Consider the following 26,194-nt stretch of genomic DNA (forward strand, 5'->3'; position numbering starts at 1 on the left):
TTAGGGGTGAATGGTCTGAGGATGACAGGCCAGAAGGCTCAAGTCTGCATTTCTTCTATTTAGTAAAAGCTCACGTTTCCTGACCTGTCCCCTATCCTCACCCCACTCCTGTGAAATATTTTACACCTTTCCCCTAAATATGCTACTCTCCCTCCTGCTCTGAGGTTTAAAACAACTCAGCATTCCCCCAAAAGACAACTCAGGAAGCTGAGACAGGAGAGGGCAACTGCCTTGTCCAGGGCCACACAGCTGGTCAATGACGGATACTATAAACGAAGGGTGCCAGTTCTGAGAACCGCCAGGGATTCACGTTTAAAATATCCCCGCCGCACTCCCAGACCTACTGAATCAGAATCCTGGGAATGGAGGGGGAAAGTCTGCAGGCCTACCGAGCTCCCAGGGAATCCTAAGATAAGATGAAATTAAGGAGGTCTTACTTAACACGTCCTTCCTGCCTTTTCCTCGTGCCTTCTTCTCAGGCTGCCTAATAAGTCAGAAATTCAAACGGGCTGAAAAGGGGATGGTGGCCAAGGAGTGATGTCCTTAATCCCATTTTCTGCTGGCTCCCCTCACTGATTCCCCTCAGCTTTCAGACGCCAGCTCTCCTTTCCAAAGGCCCCCTCTTCCTCCCAAGTACCCTCCCCCTTACCCTTGAAGCTTCCCCCTCACTTAAGGGCCTCAAGATCCTTCTCTCTTCCCTCCCCAAGCTCTTCTGGCCCCTCCCTCCACCCTCTCGGGTAACAATTAGCCCAGACCTTTCAGCTAACCTCCTCTACGGCCCCACGCCCTCCCAGGCCTTGGCCTCCTCCTCGCCGTCCAGCCGCCCCTTCACTGCTCTTCCCTCGGCTCCGCCCCCTCATCAGGCACACACAAGGCCAGACCTCCCCCCGTCCAGAAGGTTCGAGACCTTTCATAAGGCCTTTGCCTAGGCCTAGCTCTTACCACTGACTTTCCTCTGGCCCCACCTCCATCTACCTGGGCTCACCCCTTAAAGCTGACCCCTCGCCTTCAACCTTTCCCCCGGCCGCGTCCACTGTTAAACTTTTCCCTAGCCCCACCCCCTTCCAGGTGGGCCCACCTCCCCCGGCCCGTCCAACTTCCGGATGGCCCCGCCCACCGACAGCCTTTCCCCGCCCCTCATCCCTATATAACCGCGCCCCTTCCAGGTAGTCCCGCCCCTCCAGGCCTCTCTTCAGACCGTGTCACGTACAAGGGTTTCGGCCCTCGTCTACCTTCTACCCGGCCCTGAACCTCCAGCGGAAGCCGCCCCGCCCCCTCCAGCGGCCTACTGCCCGCGCTCTCCCCTCCGCAGCGCGCTTCCCGTCGCCTCAGCGTCCCCTACGTCCACTCTCTGTAGCCGATCGACCAGGCGAAGGCATGAGCCCCGAGTTTACGACACGCGCGCCGTTCCCCAACCCTGAAGACCCCCACGGCCGGCTCCACTTGCCTCGCGCCGAGCCCGCGCGCCGCTGTCCTGAGCGTCACACCCGGAACCGCTCGGCGCTACACTGCAGTCTCAAATTCGCGCCACGGACTTCGCGCGCAGACTTCGGGGGCCGGGGGCGGGGCCGAGCCGAGGGGCGGGGCCGGGGCGTGTCCGCGCCGCCGCCGCGCGGAGGACGCTGGGAGTTGTAGTCTCCCGGACGCGAGACTGCCAGGAAAGGGGGTGAAGTGGGGCGAGCCCTCCCGCAGAGCACGCTGGGAAACAGCCCCGAGCCTTCTGTTGCTCTGGATGAGTGGGTGTGGCTGGGGGTCTGCGGAGCGACCGGCGGGAAAAGGGAGATTCGGTGGAAGCCGCTGCGCGACGCACGGCGGGAAGAGAGGCGGGAGGCCGCGCGGGGCATCCCGGGAGCAAGGGCCGGGCCGGGCCTCGGCGCGGGGCATTGTGGGATGTGGACGCCGCTCCGGGGCGGGTAGGTGAGTGGGGAGGGGCGGGAAGGGTGCACATCTGGGGGAGGGGAGAGGCACAGCTGGGTGGGACAGCCGGGATGGGAGGTGCCAAGGCAGGCGGGGCTGGGAGGGGTTGCGGAGGCTGGAGCCGGTTGGGAGGGGCTTAATGAGGAGGGAGGCGCAGCTGGACGTGGGGGAGCATCTGTGTTGATGAAGCCCATCTAAGGACGACGGGCCATGTCTAGGACGAGGACGCATGTCTGGGGGAGGATGATAGCTGTAGATGGGAGGAGGGGGCCACAGCTGGGCTGGACGGTGCATCTGGGCAGGTGGGGACCACAGATGAATGTTGGTGACACTTCTGAGAATTGGCCGCAAGTGAATGGGGCACACACCTGTACGCGAAGGGGCCACACTAGATGTGGGGAGTAAGTCTGGATATGGGAGCATCTCTGGGAAGCAGAGGTACAGCTGGATGTGGCAACCCGTATAGGGGTCACATGTTGGAGAGGGGCAACAGCTGCCCAGTATCTGAGACACATCTGGAGATGGAGCATCTTTAGAGGCGGGCACAGCTGGATGTGGGTTATAGCCCCTGTGTACGCTCATGGAAGGGGGAGTTCCAGACGAATGGAGGCACTAGAGGTTACCGCCAAGTGTAGGAGGCACATCTGGAAGGGGAGGAGGTCCTACCTGGAAGCCGGGCACACATTGGAGGAGGTGTCCACAATTGAGTTTAAGAATCATATATTGGGAGAGGGACCCCAACTGTGCCTAGGGATCACATTTATGGAGGAGGCGACCAGAACTGGAGAGTTAGAGATCAGGATGATAGGTTCCAGCTGTCCCAGGAATAAAGCAGGGGGGTGGAAGGAGGCCAAAGATGGGCTAGAGGTTCATGTATAGAGATTAACGGGTGTATCCCGCCCCAGGCCCCACCTGGATAGAGGCATCAGCACCGAAGAGGCAGGCCGAGAATGGAGGAAGCAGGACGCCTTGGGAGGGGATGGATCTGATATCCACGTGTCCTCCCCACCCCTCCCACCCAGGCGCCCCAGGATGGAGCCCCCACCCGGCACGGCAACGGGGCAGGAGGAGCAGGAGCTGCGGGAGAGGGCCTTCTTCTCGTGGGCCGAGTTCAGCCGCTTCTTCGACGCGTGGTGCCAGCAGCGGCTGGCGCTCTTCTTCGTCAAGAGCTCCATGCACCTGGCGCGCTGCCGCTGGGCCAGCGCGCCGCCGCTCTACACTCTCATCGACGTGCTCAAGTACAGCTACGTGCGGCTGGTGTGCAAGGACGTGCGCGCGCCCAGCCGGCCCGCCGTGGGGTGCGTGAGCTGAGCCTCCTGTCCTGCTGGGGGCTGGGGGGGAAGGGCGGCCCGGGGGAGGGGGAGGCAGTGAGCCCTCACTCCAGAGACTGGGAGGGGAGAGATGCCAACTAAAACCGCTAAATACACCTTGAAGAGAAGCCGAGAGGGTCAAGGAGGGAAGCTTCCTGAGACGGAGACAGAGCCAGTTTGCTGGAGGGACCGAGGCACATACAGAGGGTGGGCTCCACTTAGAGATTTAACAGAGACCCGTGGAGAGGCAGGGAGCGAGATAGACACACCCAAGAGACATTAAAAAAGAAAATTCCAGAAACATGGAGACATGGCGCCAGAGACACCAGCCAGCCAGAAAAACAGGTGAGAGCCAGATTTGGGACACCTACAAAGAGATCAGAGGCTGAGCTGCAGAGAAAGCCACAGGACAAAAATAGAAAAAAAAAAAATCCATCCATTCAGTAAATACAGGGCCAGGTCCCATGCTGGGAACTAGGGATATTTCACTTGGGGGAGTGGGGAGTTTAGCAAGACAGACAAATTCCCTGCCCTTCTGGAACTTTCATACCGGACAGAAGACTGACATGATATGAACAAGCTCACAAATAGTTCCCTCCAACTGTAATGCTACAAAGGGCTTGAGGAATCCAAGAGGGCTAGGAAACATACCCAAGTGGCCAGGGGTGTTTTAATTGACCCCAATTTTAAACCCTAAACATTCCGCATACAATGTTGGGTTTCCAGCTTCCCTTCAAGCTCGGGAAGAGGCTGAGACCTTGTTCTCATGTGCAGATGGCCACCCCAATTAGACGGGGCATTGGCGCTCAGGTTTGCCCCAGACGCCGCTGCTCTCTGCCACCTCATCCTTTGCTACATCCTTGTTTTGCCTGTCTGGCCCCTGTCTGTGTGTGAGTTGGAGACCCTTGGGTGGGAGCCATGGACAGAGGGGTGCACTTAAGAACACAGGCTCTGCCTGCTGGCTGCTCGAGACCGGCTCCACCACTTCCTGGGTGGGTCTCTTTGGGCAACGGACTTCACATCTCCAAGCCTCAGTTTTCTCATCTCCGAAAGGAGGTTAGCGCAGTACCTGCCTCGTGGCGCTGTTAAGAGATTACAGTGAGCAGGAAGGCGTTTACCCAGTGCCTGGAACACGGGGCTGCTGGGTACAGGAGGGCTGTTATAGGAATCAAGAGCACAGACCTGGGAGCCAGCAGCCTGGGTGCCCACCATGGCTCCACTGCTGCCCAGCCTATGACACTGAGCTCGTGACATCCCCTTTCTGGGCCTCAGCTGCCACCCTGGGAAAAGGCGAGAAGTAATAGTATTGATCGTGTAGGTTTTGTGAAGATTAAATGAGCGCATACATGCCCGTCATTCAGAAGAGAGCCCAGGTGAGCACTCGGTACCAGTGATTCTCACTCACAGTTAATTAAACATTTATTGTGAGAATTACGGTTCTCAGTAGCTTACTCACTGCCTATTCTGGAAACAGACTTGGAGATGCGGAAGCAGAACAGGATCAAACACCCATCATCACCCAGATACCTAGAACACGAGAGCTTGCCGGAAGCTTAGGCCCAGTCTGGAATCTCTCCTTGTTAACAGAACCCAATGCAAAGCAGCAGACACTTACTGAGCCCCTACTGTGTGCATGCTCTTCGAGGGGCGTGTGGAACCCAGAGAGCAGGTCTCTGCCCTTGAGCAGGTCAAGATCTAATGTAGGAGACAAAGACACCGCCCCCCCAAAAAATGGCCCAAAGTAGTGAGAAAGATGTTGAAGAGGGAGATGGAGGAGGATAAAAGAGGAATGGTCCCCTCTACTGAGAGCTTCCAGGGTGGATCTAGAAGGCTTCCTGGAAGAGGTGACCAGTAAGTGGAGCCTTGAAGGATTTTCTTTGTTTATGTATTTGTGTATGTACAGTATTTGACTTAAACACATGGCACACATTACATGCAGGCACTGTCCCTCTACAAATATCAGAGGGGAACCAGGGGGCAGAAGGGATAGGAGGGAGTGACAGGCCAGCAAGGAGGCAAGGACAGTGCCTTGGGCTTGGGCCTGGTGGCTGGGTCGACAGTGGGATGGTCCCTGGATGGGGAGCCTGGGAGTGGAGGTGGTTGTGAGCTGGTGGCTGGTGGCGTGGAGCCCATCACTTCTGAGCCCCTCCGTCCCTCTAGCTGCTCAGGCAGGGCCTGGCCAGTGTCACAGCCCAGGGACCGAGGACAGAGTCTGGAGAAATAGTATATTAGAAAAGGCAGGAGATGTGGCTGGAACGGTGTCAGGCCCAGACCTGCGGGGCTGAGTCCAAGGGCTGGGACTTTATCCTAGGGCACTGGGGACCCCTGGGAGGGCTGTGAGCAGGGTCAGCTCTGGGGGTAGGAAGACCCTCTGGGGTCTCATGGGGGATGGACTGGAGGAGAGAAACCAGAGGCCAGGGAGGCAGCCGGGGCTATGGTCCAGGGAACACACAGAAGGGCCGTCTTTCCGGCCACTCCTTCCGCCTTTCCTGGAGGTTGTGCAGTGACCTCGAAATCACCGTCCCTGCCCCTTCCCCCCTCCAGCTCCAGCACTCTCCCACTCTCCCCCAGCCTCTCACGGCACTTCCCTTGCTAGAACAGGATTGCCAACCTTTCCCAACACACACCAGCCTTTGGAAACACAAAGATCTTGAGAACCTGAAAGATCCAGAAGAAATGGACAAGTGGAGTGCAAAACAAAGCAATGGTACTTTTTAAATCGTTTTGGCTGCACCGCGTGGCTTGCGGGATCTTCCCGGACCAGGGATTGAACCCAGGCCGCGGCAGTGAAAGCCCGGAATCCTCACCACTAGGCCACCAGGGAAGTCCTAGCAATGGTACTTTTAGAAGAAAAAAAGATGTTTGAACATAGCAGCGACTTTTTTAACTGTTTACCAGGCGCCAGCCCCTTTTCTAGCCATATACATAATTTAATCCTCTTATTGAATCCTCTCAACAACCCTGCAAGGTCAGTATTATTATTAGCCCCAATTTCCAGAAAACTGAGGCACAGAGAGGTTAAAGGACTTTCCCAAGATAACACAGCTGCTAAGAAGGAAAACCAGGATTTGGACCCACACAGTTTGACCACAAAACCCATGTTTTTAATTACCATTCTATCTCCCTCTCCCTCTCGCCCTCCCTCTCCTCTCTCTTTATTTCAATCATGGATCGTTAATATGAGAGTTGAATGTGCCGACACCCTAAGGACATTTTGGTCCTTGGTACCATGTGTTTGTTCATTCATCCAAGAGGGTCGTTTTGAGCACCTACTATGTGCAGGGTGTGTATGTTTTAGATGCTGGGATTTCAGTGGGAGTGCTCCACATTCAGTGGGGCGCATTCATTACAGATGGGCGTCAATCAAATCATCACCCCAATATGTGATGGAATCTGCCTGGGGATGGTCAGGGAAGGCTTCCTGGAGGAGTGACGCGGGCTCTGAGTTGTGAAGGATGAGTAGGAATTAACTAGGTGAAGGGAGAAGGATGTTTTGTGAAGAGGGAAAGAGCTTACAGTAAGTTGGTTGCAATGGAAATGTGAAAAAAGTGGATGATTTGGAGAGTTTAAAAGGCAGGACTTGTGATGGGTGGTTTTGGTGGGATGAGTGATGAGTGGTGTGCCTGGGTACCTGGGTTTCAGACAGGGGGATACAGTCATTCACTCATCATTTGTTTACTGAACTGAGCACCTCCCAGGGGCCAGGAGCTGTTCTAGGTGCTGAGGATACAGCAGTAAACAAAACAGACTAAAATTCCTGCCCATGTGGAGTTTACAGTTACAGGGCGGTGGTGGTATTATTCCCCCAGATAGATGGAGAGAAATGGCCTGTTGAGGCTGCCGTAGACCTTTGTGTGGGATACTGGGAACCCGCAGAGGGGACATGCCATTCTCTGGTAAGATGCACGGCTTCCCAGAAGAGGTAACCTTCCCTGAGCGGAGGTTTGTTCTAGGGGCTGAAACACCCAGGCCCAAAGAGGTCAAACCAGAGAGTTTCCCAAAAGCCCGTGAATTTTTCTAGACAAATGTACTGGGTAGAACCCCATGAACTTGCCGTTTTGGTAGATCAGAAATGGCTGTGTGTTGGAAATTTGTTTGAGTTGCATCTGATACCATCATGGTGGCTCCACATTTGTATTTTATTTAGAATGATTTTACACTTTCGATTTTTCTGAATTTGCATTATTTTTGTTACTTTAAGCTAGGCAAAAAGTCTCAAATGCTCATGTAGATTTTTAAAATCTGTCCGGCTCCAGGGTTTTACTTCGTGCATAGAGGAGAGAAGGGGTGTGTCAAGGATCCCCTTCTGATTTAACAAAGACAATTCCTAAGTATTTAGACTGGAGGTTCTCAGGGTGGATCCTAAGAAGGGTCCCCCTCCTCAGGGACTGTTTAGAAAGAACGTAGGAGCATTTTGGGGGTGGGGTGTGCTACTGGCATTTACCCCCTGGGAGCCAGGCTTCTTAACTATATGCCAGGCCCCAGATGGTCTATGTTACAAGGGTTGGCAAACTAGGAGCCCTTGGGCCAAATGCAACCTGCAGCTCATCTTCGTAAATAAAGATTTATTGACACACAGCCACACCCATTCATTTACATATCACCCATGGCTGTGTCTGCAGTATAGCAACAGGACATATCTACCATCTGGCCCTTGGCAGAACAAGTTTGCTGACCCCTGCTCTATAAACATGAAATCTACCAAAAATGCTGAGCTCACCTCCCCTTGGAGAAACATGGACCCGCTTTCAGACAGCAGATGTCAATTTAAATATTATCAGGGAAATATACTCTGATTTTCTTTTCCCCTATTCTCTTTTTTTTTGTTTTGTTTTTGTTTTTAAAATATTTATTTATTTATTTATTTATTTGGCTGCATTGGGTCTTGGTTGCATGTCTTAGTTGTGGCACGCAGGATATTTCGTTGCAGTGCGCAGGCTTCTCTCTGTTTGTGGCGCGTGGGCTCAGTAGTTGTGGCACTCTTTCATTTTCTACCATGCTGGATGTCACTCCCTAAATTGATGTTAGGTGATGGGCCATGCCCTTCAGTTTGAAAACCGCTGTCCGGGACACACTCTTGCTCACACACGAAGAGATGTATAAGAGAGTGTTCGCTCAAGTGTTGTTTGTAAGAAGGGAGAACTGGAGACGACATAACAGTTGGCGGAGTTGCAGAGTGGAATATTAGGCAGCAAGTAATGAAACATAAAAGTCTTGAAGCGCTGAGGACTGAAAAAGCAAGCTACAAAAGGATATATTGAATGGGATGCTTATATTTGTTTCCTGTTGCTGCTGTAACAAATAACTACAAATGTAGCGGCTTAAAATAATACAAATGCGTGACCTAACACCTCTGAAGGTCAGAAGTCCAACACGGGTCTCACTGGGCTAAATCAAGGTGTCTGCAGGACTGCGTTTCTTCTGGAAGCTTGAGGGGAGAATCCGTTTTGCTGCCTTTTCCAGCTTCTAGAGGCCACCCACTTTCCTTGGTTTGCAGCCTCTTCCTCCACTTTTAAAGCCAAGAGCGTAGCATCTTTCAATCTTTCTCTGACTCTGACGTTTCTGCTTCCCTCTTCCCCTTATAAGGACCCTTGTGATTACCTTGGGCCCAGTATCTTCTCCTCATCTCAAGATCCGAATTTAATCATGTCTGCAAAGTCCATTTGCCATGTACAGTAACATTGCCCAGCTCCTGCGACTAGGATGTGACTATCCTTGGGGGGGCTGTCATTCCGCCCGACATCATGCTGGAAAACAAGAATCTCCCAAGTAAACTTCTACTTATTTATTTTTTAATATTTATTTATTTATTTGGCTGCGCCGGGTCTTAGTTGCGGCATGCGGGATCTAGTTCCCTGACCAGGGGTCAAACCCAGGCCCCCTGCTTTAGGAGCACGGAATCTTAACCACTGAACCACCCGGGAAGTCCCCCAAGTATACTTTTAAAAAAAGTGTAACACATTCAGAAAAGTGCACACATCCTGCATGTACAACTTGATGAATTTTCCCCAAGTAAAACGCACATGTAACCAGCACCCAGTACAAGAGGCAGAATACATCCGATGCCAAAAACCCCCCTCCACCATTCCCCCCATAACCACTCAGGGTAACCACTGTCCAATCTTTGGCCAGCAGAGGTTAGCTTTGCCTGTTGTTGAACTTTCTATAAACTACAACCATGTGGTGGGTTTTCTTTTCTGTCAGTCTTCTTTCATCCAGCAGGTTTGTGAGATCATCCATGTTTGGGGGGAGAGTAATGGTTCGCTGATTCTTATTGTTGATTAGTATGTTATTTTTAGGAATATATCACAACTTGTTTTCCTATTCTATTCTGTGTTTGGGTTGTTTCAAGTATTTGGCTAATATGAATGGTGCCGTTATGAACATTCTAGTGCACATCTTTCGGTGCTCATCTGCAGGCATTTATCTTGAGTGGAAATGCTATTCACAGAGGTGGCACATGCTCAGCTTCAGTAGATACTGCCACTCAGTTTTTCAAAAGTGACTGTACCATTTCACACTCCCATCAACGACATCTGAGAGTTCCAGTTGCTCCACGTCCTCGCCAACAGTTGATGTTATCAGTCTCTTTTATCTGCTGGTGTAAAGTGGCCTCTCCCTAGGGTTTTTTTTTTTTAATGAAATATACTTGATTTATAATGTTGTGTTAGTTTCAGGTGTGCAGCAAAATGATTCAGTTACCCACACACACACACATATATATATATTCTTTTTCAGATTCTTTTCCATTATAGGTTATCACAAGATATTGAGTATAGTTCCCTGAGCTATACAGTAGGTCCTTGTTGGTTATCTATTTTATGTATAGTAGCGTGTATATTTTAATCCCAAACTCCTAATTCATCCCTCTCCCCCCTTTTGCCTTTGGTAACCATTAGTTTGTTTTTTATGTCTGTGAGTCTATTTCTGTTTCATGAATAAGTTCATTTGTATCATTTTTTTAGATTCCACATATAAGCAATATCATATGATATTTGTCTTTCTCTGTCTGACTTACTTCACTTAGTATGGTCATCTCTAGGTCCATCCGTGTTGCTGCAAATGGCATTATTTCATTCTTTTTTATGGCTGAGTAATAGTCCATTGTGTATATATACCACCCTAGGGTTTTGATATGTGTTCCCTTGATGCCTAATGAGTTTGAGCCCCTTTTCATGTGTACAAAGTTTTAAAACCTGGTAACATACCTTCCACTGTTTTATTTTTTTAACGTGTGTTTTTTTTAATTTATTTATTTATTTATTTTGGGGTGCATTAGGTCTCCGTTGCTGCGCACAGGCATTCTCTAGTTGTAGTGAGCGGGAGCTACTCTTCGTTGCGGTGCGCGGGCTTCTCATCGAGGTGGCTTCTCTTGTTGCGGAGCACGGGCTCTAGGTGCGCGGGCTTCAGTAGTTGTGGCTCGCGGGCTCTAGAGCGCAGGCTCGGTAGTTGTGGTACACGGGCTTAGTTGCTCCGTGGCACGTGTTTATAGACACATTAAAACATATGTGGGAATGCTCAATACCTAATTTGGGTAGTGGCTACCTCTGGGGTCAGAAGGAGGGAGGGGACTTTGTTGGGACAGGGTTCACAGAAGGCCTCAGCTTGCAATGTTGTTATCACTAAATCAAAAGCGGATACAGGAGTATATGAAATGTTTTATTTCTTAAAGTTGATTGAGGTAAGTATAATAAACTATGCATTCACTTTTAATAGAGCTGGGGGTGGTGGGTGCAGAATTCTAGCAAACGTACAGCGCTCCCCCATGTTCCAGACAATGTTTTTCAGTGCTTTCCAGGTATCAATTCTTTTAATCCTCCCAACAACCCTATGAGAAAGGTATGATGTTTATTGCTCCCTTTTAAGAGGAAACTGAGGCCCAGAGACCTGAAGGGACCTGCCCAAGGTCACAGAGCTGGCATATTCTTAAGGCCCTCTACTCTTCTCTATGCTTGAAACAACTTTTTTAAAATTTTTATTGAAATATAATTGATTTACAATGTTGTGTTAGTTTCAGGTGTGCAGTAAAGTGATTCAGTTATATATGTATTCTTTTTTTTGGATTCTTTTCCATGATAGGTTATTACAAGATATTGAGTATAGTTCCTCGTTGGTTATCTATTTTATATACGGTACTGGGTATATTTTAATCCCAAACTCCTAATGAATCCCTTCCCCTCCTTGAAACAATTCTTAATGTTAAAAAATCATAATAAGAATAAAGGAGAGAGGAGAGAGAAGGCAGAAGAGGGCAGGCAGCAGGGTGATGTGACTGGCGGCCGTGGTCGTTCCTCCCGCAGGTCCCCCCAGCCCGGCTGCCCGGCCTTCATCATCGTTAAGCTGAGCCCGCTGCGGGACCGCCTCGTGGTGACAGAGTGCCAGCTGACCCACTCACACCCGGCCTGCCCGCTCGAGTTCGCCTACTACTTCCGCCCGGGCCACCTGCTGGCCAACGCCTGCCTTCCCGTGCGCACCACCAACAAGATCTCCAAGCAGTTCGTGGCCCCGGCCGACGTGCACCGCCTGCTCTCCTACTGCAAGGGCCGCGACCACGGCGTCCTGGACGCCCTGCACGTGCTCGAGGGGCTCTTCCGCACCGACCCCGAGGCCAAGGTGGGGTCTCGGGAGAGGCGGGGCGGGGGGCGGGGCGCGGCGGGGGAGAGCCACACCCAAGACTCGCGGGCCGTTCATTCATTCATCCATCCGCCCACTCATCCATTCACGCCTTTCATTCATTCCTTCGCGTATTCATTCAAGATTTATCGAGGCATGGGGTGGTGGTCGGGGGCGGCCGCCCGCAAGGTATGGCCCCGTCCCTACCCTCAGAGAACTCATCCCGTAAGGCAGCGCCCTCCACTAGAACTTTCTGCGGTGATGCGAATGCCTTGTGATTCCGCGCTGTCCAGTATGGTAGTCCCGAAGCCACATGTGGTTATTGGGCGCTTGCCCTGCGGCCAGTAGGACTGAGGAACAGAATTTTTAAATGGTATTTCATTTTCACGAATTGAAATGTAAATAGCCACTTGCAGCGATTGGTTACTACAACCTTGCAGTTGTCGGGGGAGAAACCAATCATAGACAGATGCATCCAAACATGATATCAGGTCATTGGGGTTGGGGCTAGGAGGAAGAGGATCCAGAGTGATGGAAAGTGCTATTTAAAAAAAAAAAAAATTTTTTTTTTTTAACTGAAACGACACACATAGAACATGCACAAATGATAAGTATAGAGTTTGGTGAGTGTTCACAAAGTTAAAAACACCCCTGTGCCCACCACCCAGATCACGTCTTAGTAGGGAGCGTGCTACACGACATAACACGATGGATTGGGGAGGAGAATGGTAAAGAAGAAGAGCGCGAGGGCGTGGACAATTGTAAGGGTGCTATTTTAATGTGAATGGTCAGGGAAGGCCTCAGCGAGGACATGAAGGTGAAGCAAAGGAGACAGACTGGAGGGAAGGGATCCCCCCCCCATTCTGTCTTCAGAAGGAAGTGAGTTCCAGGCAGAAAGAACAGCCAGTGCGAAGGCTCAGAGGCTGGAGCGAGATTCATGTGCTGGAGGAAAGGTGAGAATACTGCTCCTCCTTGAGGAATCTTTCTGCTGCTTTGATCCAACTTCAGGGCCAGGGTGGACTTGGAGGGAAGGGAAGAAGGAAGGAAGGAAGGAAGGAAGGAAGGAAGGAAGGAAGGAAGGAAGGAAGAAGGGGAGGGAGGGAGGGAGGAAGGAAGGAGGGGAGGGAGGGAGGGAGGGAGGAAGGAAGGGAAGGAAAGAAAGAAAATTGGTTTCTCCTTCGGGCTGTGCTTTTCTCTCATGCATGGAAGAGGTCCCAACTCAGGGTAGAGATGAGGTGTGAACCCACTCTCCAGAATCAAGTCCAGAGCACTCCCCCATCTCCATCTCATGCCCAGTAACCAGCCCTCTTTCAAGCCACCAACAGAAACCCAGCCCTCTGTCCACACATAGTATTGATAATAGTTTAGGAAACGTTTATCAGGCACTTACTATGTGCTGGGCACTACCCTAAGTGCTTTATAGATTGTAATCCATTTAAGTCCCACTAGCACACTATGAGAAAGGAATCCACCATTCTCATCTTCACTTTACAAATAAGGAAACTGAAGCACAGAGAGGGCAAGTAACTGGCCCGAGGTCACACAGCTACTTAACCACAGAGCTGGACTTCAGACCCGCACAGTCTGGATCCAAGGCCATGCTCTTCACCACTCTGCTATTCCCCAGTTTGGAAATGAGGTTCGGGCCCCTCCCGGTCAGTTCTAGCTCTACCCTGGAAACACCCTATGTAGGGTCGCCCCTGCAAGAAGCAGCATATTCACAATGGAAAGCCTTCAATGTCAAGGGATCATCCTTTTAACGCCCAGTTTGGACGCTGTCATGAAATCTAGCCTAAACCAAGTTTAGCTCCTGGATCTGTGATTTGCCCCACCTTAATTTTTTTAAATTGCATTATAGTTGATTTACAATATTGTGTTAGTTTCAGGTGTACAGCAAAGTGATTCAGTTACACATATAAACATATCTATTCTTTTTCAGATTCTTTTCCCTTATAGGTTATTACAAAATGTTGAGTATAGTTCCCCGTGCTATACAGTAGGTCCTTGTTGGTTATCTATTTTATATATAGTAGCGTGTATATGTTAATCCCAACCTCCTAATTTATCCCTCCCCCTGCCTTTCCCCTTTGGTAACCATAAGTTTGTTTTCTATGTCGGTGGGTCTATTTCTGTTTCGTATATAAGTTCATTTGTATCATTTTTTTAAGATTCCACATGTAAGTATCATACGGTATTTGTCTTTCTCTGTCTGGCTTACTTCACTTAGTATGATAATCTCTTGGTCCATCCATGTTGCTGCAAATGGCATTATTTCATTCTTTTTTTTGGCTGAGTAGCATTCCATTGCATATACATACCACATCTTCTTCATCCATTCCTCTGTCGATGGACATTTAGGTTGCTTCCACATCTTGGCTATTGTGAATAGTGCTGCTATGAACATCGGGGTGCATGTATCTTTTTAAATTAGAGTTTTCTTAGGATATATGCCCAGGAGTGGGATTGCAGAGTCATATGTTGGCGCACCTTAATATTTTTAAAAGAAATGAAGACGTTCTAGAAAACCAAGAGACAGACCAAGTGAAAGTGTTATTCCTTTTTTAAAAAATTTAAATTGGCTTTTTGAGTATGTAAGACATTCACCTGGTCCTAAATTCAAAAGGTACAAAAGGGTATGTAGTGAAAAGTACCCTTGTCACCTCCTGCCCCTCAGGTCCCCTCCTCAGAGGCCGCTGGAGTATCAGTGGCTTATCCATCTTTTATATAGCTTTCTGTTCTATGGCCCAGTGCTGTCCAGTGAAACTTTCTGTGATGCTGGAAATGATGTGTGTCTGCGCTGTCCAGTAGGGTAGTTCGTGTGGCTATTGAGTGCTTGAAATATGGCCAGTATGACTGAGGAACTGAATTCTTAATTTTTTTTTTTTGGCTGCAATGGACGGCATGTAGGATCTTAGTTCCCCAACCAGGGATTGAACCCGCGCCCCCTGCAGTGGAAGCACAGAGTCCTAACCACTGGACCGCCAGGGAAGTCCCCTGAATTATTAATTTAACTTAATTAATGGAAATTTCGACAGTCCCATGTGGCTAGTGGCTTCTGGATGGAACGGCACAGCTCTATACACAGATACATTTGCATGTCTTTATTTTTAACCTTATTTCCCCTTGTCCCTTCCCCCAGCAAGGTAGCACGTTATACCCACTTTTCTGCATCTTGCTTTGTATACTGGGGCGTGCCAGATGTTAGCATCTTTTGTTCTTCCTCTGGGGCCGGTCAAATCCCCCTGAGAAAACTCCAACCACTTGTCTGGCTGGCAGGTAAAGGCCAGGCTGCCAGCTTCTGGGAGCCATGTTGGGGAAGAGGGCTGGGGAGCTGGCCCTCCACCAGCAAGATGCACGGAACTACCACTCCCCCCTGCCCTGCCAGCAGATGGGCCCGATGTCCCCGGGGCCAACAACCCTCTCTGTTTTACCGCCTCCACAGAATAAATCTCCAGCCACCTGGGGGTGAGAAAAAGCATGAGCTTAACAGCTCTAACTGCTTCTAAAACAGCCCTCATAACCTTTGTTTCAACCTCCCCACACTGCCAGCGTTTGCCAGTTCCTTTTGAGGGCTCTGCTATTGGTCCCAACTGATGGGGTTTTTGGGGGGGGGTTGCTTTTGTTTTCTTTTTTGTTGCGGGGAGTGGCGGTCAGCTTGTCCATCTGCTTTCCAACTTCTGAAGTTTGGGTCCTGTTGTCTCCAATCCTAATGCCTCTATAACTTAAAAAAAAAAAATCCCTCTTCTCTAGAGGTACTTGAAGGTCAGGAAGGAGTGAAATTAGCAGGATGTGTTCAGTCTGTCACCTTTACACGGAAGTTTCGCCTGGCTTTTTTCACTTATAAGATATAGCAAAAGAGTTCTGGATATTATTCTCTCTGCTTCCAGCAGTTTCCTGAAGGAGCGATTATATTTGAGAAGCTGAATGCCAGGGACCCCCTGCGTTGAGGTCGTTCACTTGGTCTTGGGAGGGGGTCAGACAAGAAGAGTGTACCCCAAAGCCACAACCACCGTTTGTGGGCAAGACTGAGTAGCCGCTTCAACCAAGGAGGTGTTAAGACCTTTTATAATCTGCCCTGAGGCCGTGATGATGGGCTGAGGTATCTAATCCCATCTCCTTTGTGGCAGGCTCCAGAGTAACCAGCAAGCAAGCTGGCTTTCTGGGTGAAGATGGATCTTGCACAGAAACGTTGCAGCCCTCTCTCACGTGTACGCTTTGCCTTCTGAGAAAGGTGAAAGTTGTTCTGAGTGTGCTACTTTTAAGAATACTAACTGGTCCGCTGGTACAATCTCAACAGAGGACTCTTTGTCAATATCTGTCAAAACGACCAAGTCACTCACCCTTTGACCACTCCCTCTCCCACTGCTGGGAACTTATCCTGCAGATGTAGTTGCACAGATGCAGAATGATTTCCACGCAAGGTTAATCATTGGGGTTCGTGGAAGTAAAAGATTGGAAACAGCCAAACCCCACCCGTGGGTAATGGTTACATAACTGGAATACTATGTAGCTTTAAACAAGAGTGAGAACAATTCTAGGAACTGATCTGAACAGATTTCTCAGTTAAAAAAAAAAAAAAGCAAGGAGCAAAACAATGTACGTGGTATGTTGTATGTATAAAACGGAGCAAATAAGAATATAAAGGTGGCTTGCTTGTATTCACATAAAGAGAATCTAGAAGCACAGCAAGAGATGTGGATGGACATAAGAATAGCGAATGGCAACAGAGTGATTAGAAAATAGAAGTAGGAAGAGGACCCAGTGCTGGATAGCTTTATATTATTTGACTTTGGGACCTTGTGCATTTTGGCACATTTGAATAATTCATTTTAAAAGAGAAGATAAAAAATAGACAATAGTCCCAATGTGCCACACTGATCTGTTTCTCTCTAGAAAAGAAAAATTCGGGATGAGCGATGAGTGTCCTAAGACGTGACAGTCAGGATGGCCTGGGTTTTGCCTTAGTAACAACCAGCCCTGGAATCTCAGTGGCTTACCTCACTGAACTTTATTTCCTGCTCATTGGCCAAAGCAAGTCACGTGACCGTGGCGAACTGCAGGGGGGCAGAGAGATGCAGTCCTGCCAAGTGCCCTGGACAGGAGAAACCCACCATTACTTGGCACAGGGAAAAAGACAACCACAGGCTTATTGAGCTGTTTCACTGAGGGTCTCCCAGAGCCCTATCTGAATCTGGGGCTTGTGTTTCCCCTGCTCTGTAGTTACCCTGGCCTCTCGTGGCTCAGTCTCAGCCTTTCTGCCTCTTCCTGGCTCCCCAAGGGAATCTTCTCTGTGTCCAATAGCCTATTTTTATATCAGACCAGCCACTTTGGGGGTGATACAGTAACAGCTAAAAACTTGATTTTATTTGTACAGATATACACTAAAAACTTTATATACATTCTAGCTGTGCCATTTCCTGGCTGGGGAACATCCAGTAAGTTGTGAACAAGTTATGTAACTTCTCCAGACCTTGGTTTGTTCATCTATAGAATGGGGATAATAATAGACACTACCTCATAGTTGTTAGGGTTGTTGTGTGAGGGTGTGTTTGTGTGTGTGTGTGTGTGTGTGTGTGTGTAAGGAACAGTGCCTGGAAAGTAGGAAGCTCTATATGGTTTAGCTATTTAGCTATTATTTTTATTCCCTCATTTTTTGCGGGGGAGCAGTCTAGAGAATAGTATTATTCTGTTCACATGAAAAAGGAGGCTGTGTGCCTGAATATAGGAAGAGGTGTGGGTAGGGAGTGTTGCGTTGCATGGTTTCTGATGTCCACATTTGTGGAATCTGGTCTATGGTTAATGCATGCCTGTGCCACTGATTTGTGTGTCTAAGACGGTACCCACGATCATTCCCATCCTCCAGTCTGCTCCTCCCTGGGCTGCTCCATCCCCGCTTGTGCCCCGCCATCCACTCTGTGCCTCAACCCAGAAGCCTGTGTGTCAGGCCCGTGCGATCACTTTTGTGAAGAGTCCGGTGGTCAGTTGCACGGGCCCTGGGCCCAAACTGCCTGGATTCAAATCCCAGCTCTGCTGTTTACTACCCATGTGACCCCAGGCAAGCAACTGAACCTCTCTGTGCCTCAGTTTCCCCATCTGAAAAATGGGGATAGTAATAACAGGACCTGTTGTGCAGGATTGTTGTGGAGGTTGAAAGAGTTAATGCCTTGGAACTGGGGGGTTAGTTCTCCCCAGCACTTTACACACGTGAAATCTCCTGTTCCTATTTATTCATCTTTGGTTTGCAGGCTCTCTCTTCCCGCTCAGAGGTGTCTTATTGGCCCTCCTCAGTGCTTGAGCAGCACTTGGCATGTCTGATTTGCTCAGTAAATATTTGGTAGAGAAATTCATTCATTTATGTATCCCCCTCCCACCTTCATCACACGTCACCACACCCCTCCAGTGTCACCCACACATCTCCGTCCACACCTTGTTTTTCCCCCCCACCACCATCCTTTATGACCTGGACTTGAATCCCAGCCCTGCTGCTTGTTAGCACCATGATCTGGAACAAGTCACCTCCCTGGTGTAGTCAGGGACCCTAAGACCACCCTCAGGTTCAACGGGGACTCACAGAACTCAGCAAAGCCATTATACTCACGGTTACAGTTAATTACAGTGAAAGGATACAGAGTACAATCAGCAAAGGGGCGCATGGGGTGGAGTCCAGGAGAGACCAGTGGTCTCTCCCAGTGGAGGTATAAGGACAGTGCTTATTCCTCTAGGCAACAATGTGTGACAACACGCACGGAGTATTGCCCACCAGGGAAGCTCACCCGAGCCTCGAGTCCAGGGTTTTTTTTGGGGTTTGGTCATGTAGATGTGACTGCCTGGATGGCTGACCTCAGTCTCCAGCCCCGCTGGAGGTCAAGCCTGAGGCCCCCACTATAAACCAGTTGTTAACAAGAGACTATTTAGAGTGGCCCAAGCCCCCCAAGTGAACAAAGACACTCTTATCGGGCAGGACATTCCAAGGGCTTAGAGGCTGTCTCCTAGGAGTCAGGAAAGAGCCAGACCTTTCTTTGGAAAGTGTGGGGTTTGGACAACCCAGACCTGCTGAGTTAATCCTTTACTGCAAACCTGGAATCTCTCAGCCTCAGTTTCCCTATCTGCAATATAAGGAAAATAATGGTCCCCTCTCGGCAATCATCCTCGCTCAATCAGAGGACCCCACGCTGGGAATTCCCTGGCGGTCCAGTGGTTAAGACTCGGTGCTTTCACTGCCCCGTGGGCCTGGGTTTGATCCCTGTTCGGGGAATTGAGATCCCACAAGCAACCACACACCAACCTCTGCCCCATTAGCCTTTCTCTTTAGCATGTCCTCCACACTCAGATGATGATAATAATAATAATAACAGCTATCACTCAATACACACTGACCTCGTGCCGGGCACTGATCTCCACGCTTCATGCAGATTAACCCATTTAATCCTCACAGCAACTTTATAAGGCCAATGCAGTCACACTCCCCACCTTTGCGGATGGGAACAGCTCAGGCACAGAGAAGATCGGACACTTTCCCTAAGTCACACAGCTGATGCATAAATCCACGCAGTTAGTAAGAGGAAGAACCTGGATTTGGATCCCTACGGTCTGGCTCCAGGGTCCAGGAACCCTTAACTATCCAGTCATTGGGCCTCTCAGCTGAAAGCAACACTAGTTGTGTTATTGTTCATGGAGACTTGGCCAGTCCAACAGGGCAGGGCTTGCACCTGCCTCATTCAGTCTCTTCTCTCTCCTCAAGGCTAACACAGTGTCAAGCACACAGTAGGTGCTTAGTAAATGCCGTTTAATGAACAAACGGCTGTGCAAGAAAAGCTTATGTGCCCTCTTTAGAAAGAAAACTCAAGATCAGAAATCTAAGTTTTCTCTTTAAGAATGAAAGTCAGCTCCTAATTAGGCAAGTGCTGGCCAGCTCCAGATAATTCTCAAGGCAAATAAGTTTTGCTGTTTTAACTTTTCTCTTCTTCCTTTTCCCAAGGAGAAAAAGGTAAGAACTTACCTAATACTATAGAAACATGTAAGGTTTTTTTTTTTTAACCCATTATGCCTATAAAAATTTTCTTTTTTTTAAAATTGAAGTATAGTTGACTTACAATGTTGTGTTAATTTCTGCTGTACAGCACAGTGATTCTGTTATACATACATATACATTCTTTTTTTTTTTTTTTAATAGATTTATTTATTTATTTATTTTTATTTTTGGCTGTGTCGGGTCTTCGTTTCTGTGCGAGGGCTTCCTCTAGTTGCGGCAAGTGGGGGCCACTCTTCATCGCGGTGCGCGGGCCTCTCACTATCGCGGCCTCTCTTGTTGCGGTCCACAGGTTCCAGATGCGCAGGCTCAGTAGTTGTGGCTCACGGGCCTAGTTGCTCCGCGGCACGTGGGATCTTCCCAGACCAGGGCTCGAACCCGTGTCCCCTGCATTTGCAGGCAGACTCTCAACCACCGCGCCACCAGGGAAGCCCTACATTCTTTTTTATATTCTTTTCCATTATGGTTTATCACAGGATGTTGAATATAATTTCCTATGCTGTACAGTAGGACCTTGTTGTTTATCCTTTTTTTTTTTTTTTTGGAGATGTAATTGACCTATAGCATTCTATTAGCTTCAGGTGTACAACATAATGATTTGATATTTGTATATATTGTGAAATGATCATCCCAGTAAGTCTAGTTAATATCCGATGACTTTTATCTTTACGTTAGTTTCTAGACCAGCACCGTCGAATAGAACTTTCTGTGGTGATGGAAGTGTCCTCTATCTGCACTGCCCCATGGAGTAGACACTAGCCTCACGTGGCTATTGAGCAGTGAAATATGACCAGTGTGACTGAGCGAGTGAATTTTTATATCTTTTTAAATCTTAATTTAAATGTAAATGGCTACTGTATTGGACAGAACTGTCCTAGATGGAAACATCTGCTAAGATAAATTAAATCATAAAGTAATAGTAGGTGTAAAAATTAATGATGGTTGAAAAAAAAAGATAGTGGTATTGTAACCAATTCAGTGGTAAGCTGACTAGGCTTTGCCATAAAATTTATTGAATGCCTCTTCTATTTAAGATGCTGAATGTATAATTTTAGGGTGAGGAAAGCAATTTTCTTGCTCTTTTTAGACTCCGCTAGACTTTTTTTTTTTTTTAATAGAGTTGTTTTGTTGTTGTTGGCTTTTTGGGTTTTGTTTTTTGTTTTTGTTTTTGTTTTTGGTCTTGAAAGTGGAGAACTGTGCATTGCATTTTAACGGGTTTCATAGGACGAGGTCAGATTATGGCAGAATGGTTTGTGGAGAGATCTGTGTTTAAACTGTATTCCAATCCTGGTTCTGCAGCTGTAGGCCAGCTCTGCAGGGCCTGGCTGAAACAGTCTAGCCGTCTGCCTGGTATAGGGGACCCTAGCTCATCGCTGCTAATCTCCCTACCCCATTAAGTGGCTTTTGTGCAAAAATAATGAGGCCAGAGCGGCTGAGGCCAAGGCAGACGAGAGGGACAGAGATGAGGTCCAAGGGCCTGATCGCCCAGTGCACAGCTGTGGCCTGAACTCTGGATTTGACTTGAAGGGTGATGGGAAATTCTGGGAAAGGTTTTTAAGGAGGGGAGGGGTTGATCTGGTCAGAGTCTTGAAAATGCCCCCCAGCAGCCGTGTGGGGGACAGGGAGAGACAGGGAGCCCAGGCAGAAGTGGCTACAATAATCCAGGTGACAGATGGTGATGGCTCTGACCAGTGGCCATGGGGGTGGGGAGAAGGGGTCAGATTCTGAAGGTCGCTGCTAGGATTTGGGGATGGATTTCATGCAGCGGAGCCAAGAATCAGCCCTGAGTGCTGGGGCCTGAGCTATAAAGTGGATGGTGAAGCCATTGCGGAAGAGGCAGCCGACCAAGGAGGGGCAGGTTGGTGGGGAGTGAGAATCAAGGGTGCCTTCGGGCCATCAGTCTCAAGGGACACGTGAGCTGTCTAAGGGTCCATGTTGCTGCAGAGACAGGTAAGTAGGTGGGTCTGGAGCCTGGAGATACAGAACTGGGAGTTATCAGCTTAGAGATGCTAAAGGCCATGTAACTGGATGAGATCATCTTGGCTGAGCCTAGAGACACGAGAGAGGAGAGGAGAGGGCCTGGACGAGCCCTGCAGGGCAGCAACATTTAGAGGGAGCAGAGGAGGAGGGGCAAGCAAAGGAGACTGCAGAGGAGATGGCTGGGAGGAAGGAGGAAAGCCAAGAGTTTTTCAGGGTGACAGAAGCCAAAAGAGACCTACGTTCCAGAAAGGGGACAGGGTCACTACTGAATGCTGCTGAGAACTCAAATAAGATGGTAACGATAGCTGGGATTTGATACATGCCAGGCATCATTCCAAACTTTGGACACGGATAATCTCTATTTAGCCTCACCACAGGCGTCAAATAGACATATATTCCCATTTTGCATAAAAGGAAACTGAAGCTAAAATGCCAGAGGAGGGAATTCCCTAGCGGTCCAGTGGTTAGGACTCCACGCTTCAACTGCCAGGGGCCCGGGTTTGATCCCTGGTTGGGGAACTAAGATCCCACAAGCCAGCTCAGCGCAGCCAAAAAAAAAAATGCCAGGGGAAGTGACTTGCCGGAGGTCTTACAGCTAGGAAGAGACAAAACCAGGATTCAGAACTAGGATTCAAAGCCAGGATTCCCTGAACTTCCACTCCAGAGACATGGCCAGTGGATATCACCGCACATTCACACATTCATTCACTCACTCATTCGGGATATATTGAGCTGTGGCTCAGGCCAGGGGCCATTCAAAGCATCAAGGGAGGCAAAACTTAAATGAAGCAACATCCTTGTGGGGCTTACATCTGAGGGAGGGCAAACAGGCAATAAGCAAAGCAGCAAATAACGATGTAACGTGCTTCAGGGTGGTAAGTGCCATGGCCGGAAGCATCCAGAGAGAGCTGTGGTGTCCGCTTAGATGGGATGGTCAGAGAAGACCTTTACAAGCACGTGGTCTTTAAGCAGGGGTGATAATTATGGTAATAAGGAACACTTCAAGAGCGCTTACTATTTGTTGGGTGAGTGTTGTTGAATAATAGTAATATTATTTGTGCCAGGCAGTGTTCTAAATGCTTTAATCCATTTCATCCATCCAATCACACCCTCATCATCATCATTTTGCAAATGAGATCGAGGTCAGGGAAGTTGCGGGAAGCCACACAGCCAGGAAATGGGGGCTCCAGGGTCTCAGCCCAGGCCTCCATGCATGAAAGAATGACTCTTCAGTTCCCAGAAGGGGGAATTGGGAAACGAGGAGGTTAAGGAGGAAGCTGAGGCACAGAGAACTCAAGTCACGTAGTTAAAAGCGTTGGCGGGGCCGGAACTCAAACCCAGGCAATCTGGCTCCACAGTCTATGCGCTTCACTTCTAGACCTGTGGCTCTCAAACTTGAGTGTGCGTGGGAATTCCCGGGAGGGCTTGTCAAAGCAGCTTGCTGGGCCCCTCCCCGGGAATTTCTGACTCAGCAGGGCTGCAGTGGGCCTGAGACTATATGCGTTTCTGTCAAGGTCCCAGCAGGCGATGCTGACGCAGCTGCTGCAGAACCTCTACTTGGAGAACCACTGCCCTAGAGTGCCTCTGACCGCAGGAAGGAAGGAATACCCAGTTCCTAGTAGGGGGAACTGAGGCTCAGAGAGGCTGTCTAGTGGGCAAAACCACACAGCTCTTAGACGGTGGTGCCGGCATCGGAAACCCAGGCAATCCGGAATCCGCGTTTTGAATCGTTCCCCTGCACTGCCTCCTGCTGGTCAAAAATGCACGCACGCATGAAAGAATGAATGAACGGAGTCCCGTTTCCCCAAAGGGGGAAATCGTGGGCGGGGCGACCCCGGGCACCTCCTGACCTCTTTCCCCGCCTCTCCGCCCCCGCCCGCAGGTGAAGCTGGTGTTCGTGGAGGACCAGGCGGTGGTGGAGACCGTGTTCTTCCTGACGTCGCGCACCCGGGCGATGCTGCGGCGCTTCCCGCGCATGCTCCTGGTGGACCGGCTGCCGGGACTGCAGGGCGCGCTGGATCTGCTGGCGGTGCTGTGCGTGGACGGCGCGGGCCGCGCGCGCCAGGCCGCCTGCTGCGTGGCGCGGCCCGGCACTCCGAGCCTGCTGCGCTTCGCGCTGGCCTCGCTGCTGCAGAGCGCGCCCGACGTCAAGGGCCGTGTGCGCTGCCTCACGGCCGGGCCCGAAGTGGCGGCACAGCTGCCCGCCGTGCGCCAGCTGCTGCCGGGCGCGCGCGTGCAGATCTGCCGGGCGCAGGGCCTGGAGACGCTCTTCAGCAAGGCGCAGGAGCTGGGCGGCGCCGGCCGCGAGGACCCGGGCCTGTGGCCGCGCCTGTGTCGCCTGGCGGGCGCGTTGTCGCCCGCCGCCTACGCCGAGGCGCTGGCCGAGCTGCGCGCCCACGGCCCGGCCGCCTTCGTCGATTACTTCGAGCGCAACTGGGCGCCGCGCCGGGACATGTGGGTGCGCTTCCGCGCCTTCGAGGCGGCCCGCGACCTGGACGCGTGCGCCCTGGTGCGCGGCCACCGCCGGCGCCTGCTGCGCCGCCTGAGCCCCTCGCGCAGCGTGGCGCAGTGCCTGCGCGACCTGGTGGCCATGCAGTGGGCCGACGCGGCTGGGGAGGCGGCGCCGGATGTCTCCGACGATGGGGGCCCTTGGCTGGAGGGTGAGCTGGGGAGGGGAGCCCAGGTGGAGAACGAGAGGATGAAGGGCCTGGAAACCGGAAACTGGGGCGGGGCGCGGAAGGAAGGAAGTTTTCGGAGAGAAGCCCAGTTAGAGAAGGAGTGGGCCGGAGGGCTGGAGACCAGAGACCGGGAAGGGGCTCAGGTAGAAAGTGAGAAGGCGAGAGGGTTGCAAATCCGAGACTGGAGAGGGGTCCACTTGGAGAACCAGAAGGTGAGAGGGCTAGAGGGGAGTGTCTGGAGAGGGTCCCAGTTGGAGAACGAGCACTTGAGAGGGCCCTCGATCAGAGACTGGAGGGGGCGCCCGTTGGAGGGTGAGAAAGACTGGGGACTGGAAGATTATATCTGGAGGGGGGCCCAGGTGGAGGGCCAGAGGTTGAGAGGATTGGAAGAGTATACCTGGAGGCTGGCCCAGCTGGAGGATGGAAGGATTAGGCTGCTGGAGACCCCAGACGGGAGGGGGACCCTGTTTGATTATGAGAGGGCCAGCAGTCTTGACGGGAGCTCCTGGAGGGGGGCCCTGTTGCACGATGAGAGGGTAAGTGGGCTGAAAACCAGAGACTGGAAGGGGCCGCATTTGGAAGCAGAGAAGGAAAGGGGGCAGGAGGTCAGAAACTGGAGGAAAGTCCACGTGGAGAAGCCCCTGGAGTTGGTCCCCGAGAACGGAGACCTAAGGGGGCCCCAGTGGGGAGATGGGAGGCAGAGAGGGCCAGAGGCTAGAGAAGAGCGAGCGGTGAGGTTGGGTGTGAAAAGAAGAAGGGACCTCGAGGATGTAGTTCTGGTCCAGCTGGGGGACACGAGGGTGACAGGCCTGGAGAATGGGGATGGAGGGGGAGCCCAGGCTGGGGGCCCCGAGAGCAGAGGAGGGCAGGGGATGGAGTGTGGGGACACAGCAGGGGGCCGTCCAGGGCTGGGGAATGGAGGCTCGTGCAGCACTCCCGTGGGGACTGTGTTGGAGGGTGACCCAGAGTGGGCAGTGACAAGGAGGACGTACCTGGCGGCCGGAGAGAGCGCGCAGGAAGGAAGTGGAGGAGAAGGCCCAAGGGCATCAAAGAGGCCTTGCTGCCCCTCGGAGGAGGAGGAGGTAGACTGGGAACCCCTGGCCAAGTTCCGAGCGGCCTGCGGGCCAGAGCTGGCAGAGCTGGTGGCCGAGGAGCTGGCCTTCGCCCGGCAGCACGGGACCCGCGGGTTCCATTGGACAGGAGCTGGCTTTGCCCTGAAGGACGGCACCTCGGACTTCTTGCTGGACGGGGCCCTGACGCGCTGCAGCTGTTCCATCCATGCCGCCCGGCGTCTGCCCTGCCGCCACCTCTTCGCCGCGCGCCTGCTCACGGGGGCAGCCTTATTCCACGTGGACCTGCTCAGGGATTGCTGGGGGAGAGCCCCCGAGCCCTGAGCCTGCGCGCCCCTGCCCGCCACCCTCCACGGTGGGCGCGGGAGGGCATTCCTCGATCCCAAAGATAACGGGGCTGAGGCCAAGGAGGCCACCCCAGTCCCCCCGGCCACCTCCTGGGGCATCCAGCGACTTCGTCGGGGCAGTTTGCCTCTCTGGGTCCGAGGGCAAGCAGACGGTGTGGTCTCGGAGGTCCTGGAGCCGCAGCTGTGGCAGATGGTGGTGGCCAGGGTGGATTCTGAGGGCTTCCCTCCAGAGAGGATATGTGTGGTGAGA

The 26,194-nt window shown here is 51.1% G+C and overlaps 2 protein-coding genes across 3 annotated transcripts in view; one reads left to right on the forward strand and one right to left on the reverse strand.

The window, feature by feature from the left end:
• Positions 1-1,828, reverse strand: part of LIG1 (DNA ligase 1) — a 39,711-nt gene extending 37,883 nt beyond the window's left edge. For both annotated transcript variants that reach the window (XM_068527669.1, XM_068527668.1), the window contains exon 1: positions 1,448-1,828. The gene's annotated coding sequence lies outside the window, so the exon portion shown is untranslated. The remainder of the gene's footprint in view (positions 1-1,447) is intronic.
• On the forward strand, positions 1,733-26,194 carry ZSWIM9 (zinc finger SWIM-type containing 9). Its single transcript, XM_068527667.1, is given in 5 exon segments — positions 1,733-1,751; positions 1,754-1,913; positions 2,940-3,215; positions 11,528-11,840; positions 23,732-26,194. Coding segments are annotated over 5 exon segments (2,958 nt in total). The 3' UTR covers positions 25,922-26,194.

This window comes from Eschrichtius robustus, chromosome 19 (assembly GCF_028021215.1).
Source record: "Eschrichtius robustus isolate mEscRob2 chromosome 19, mEscRob2.pri, whole genome shotgun sequence".
Classification (NCBI taxonomy): Eukaryota; Metazoa; Chordata; class Mammalia; order Artiodactyla; family Eschrichtiidae; genus Eschrichtius; species Eschrichtius robustus.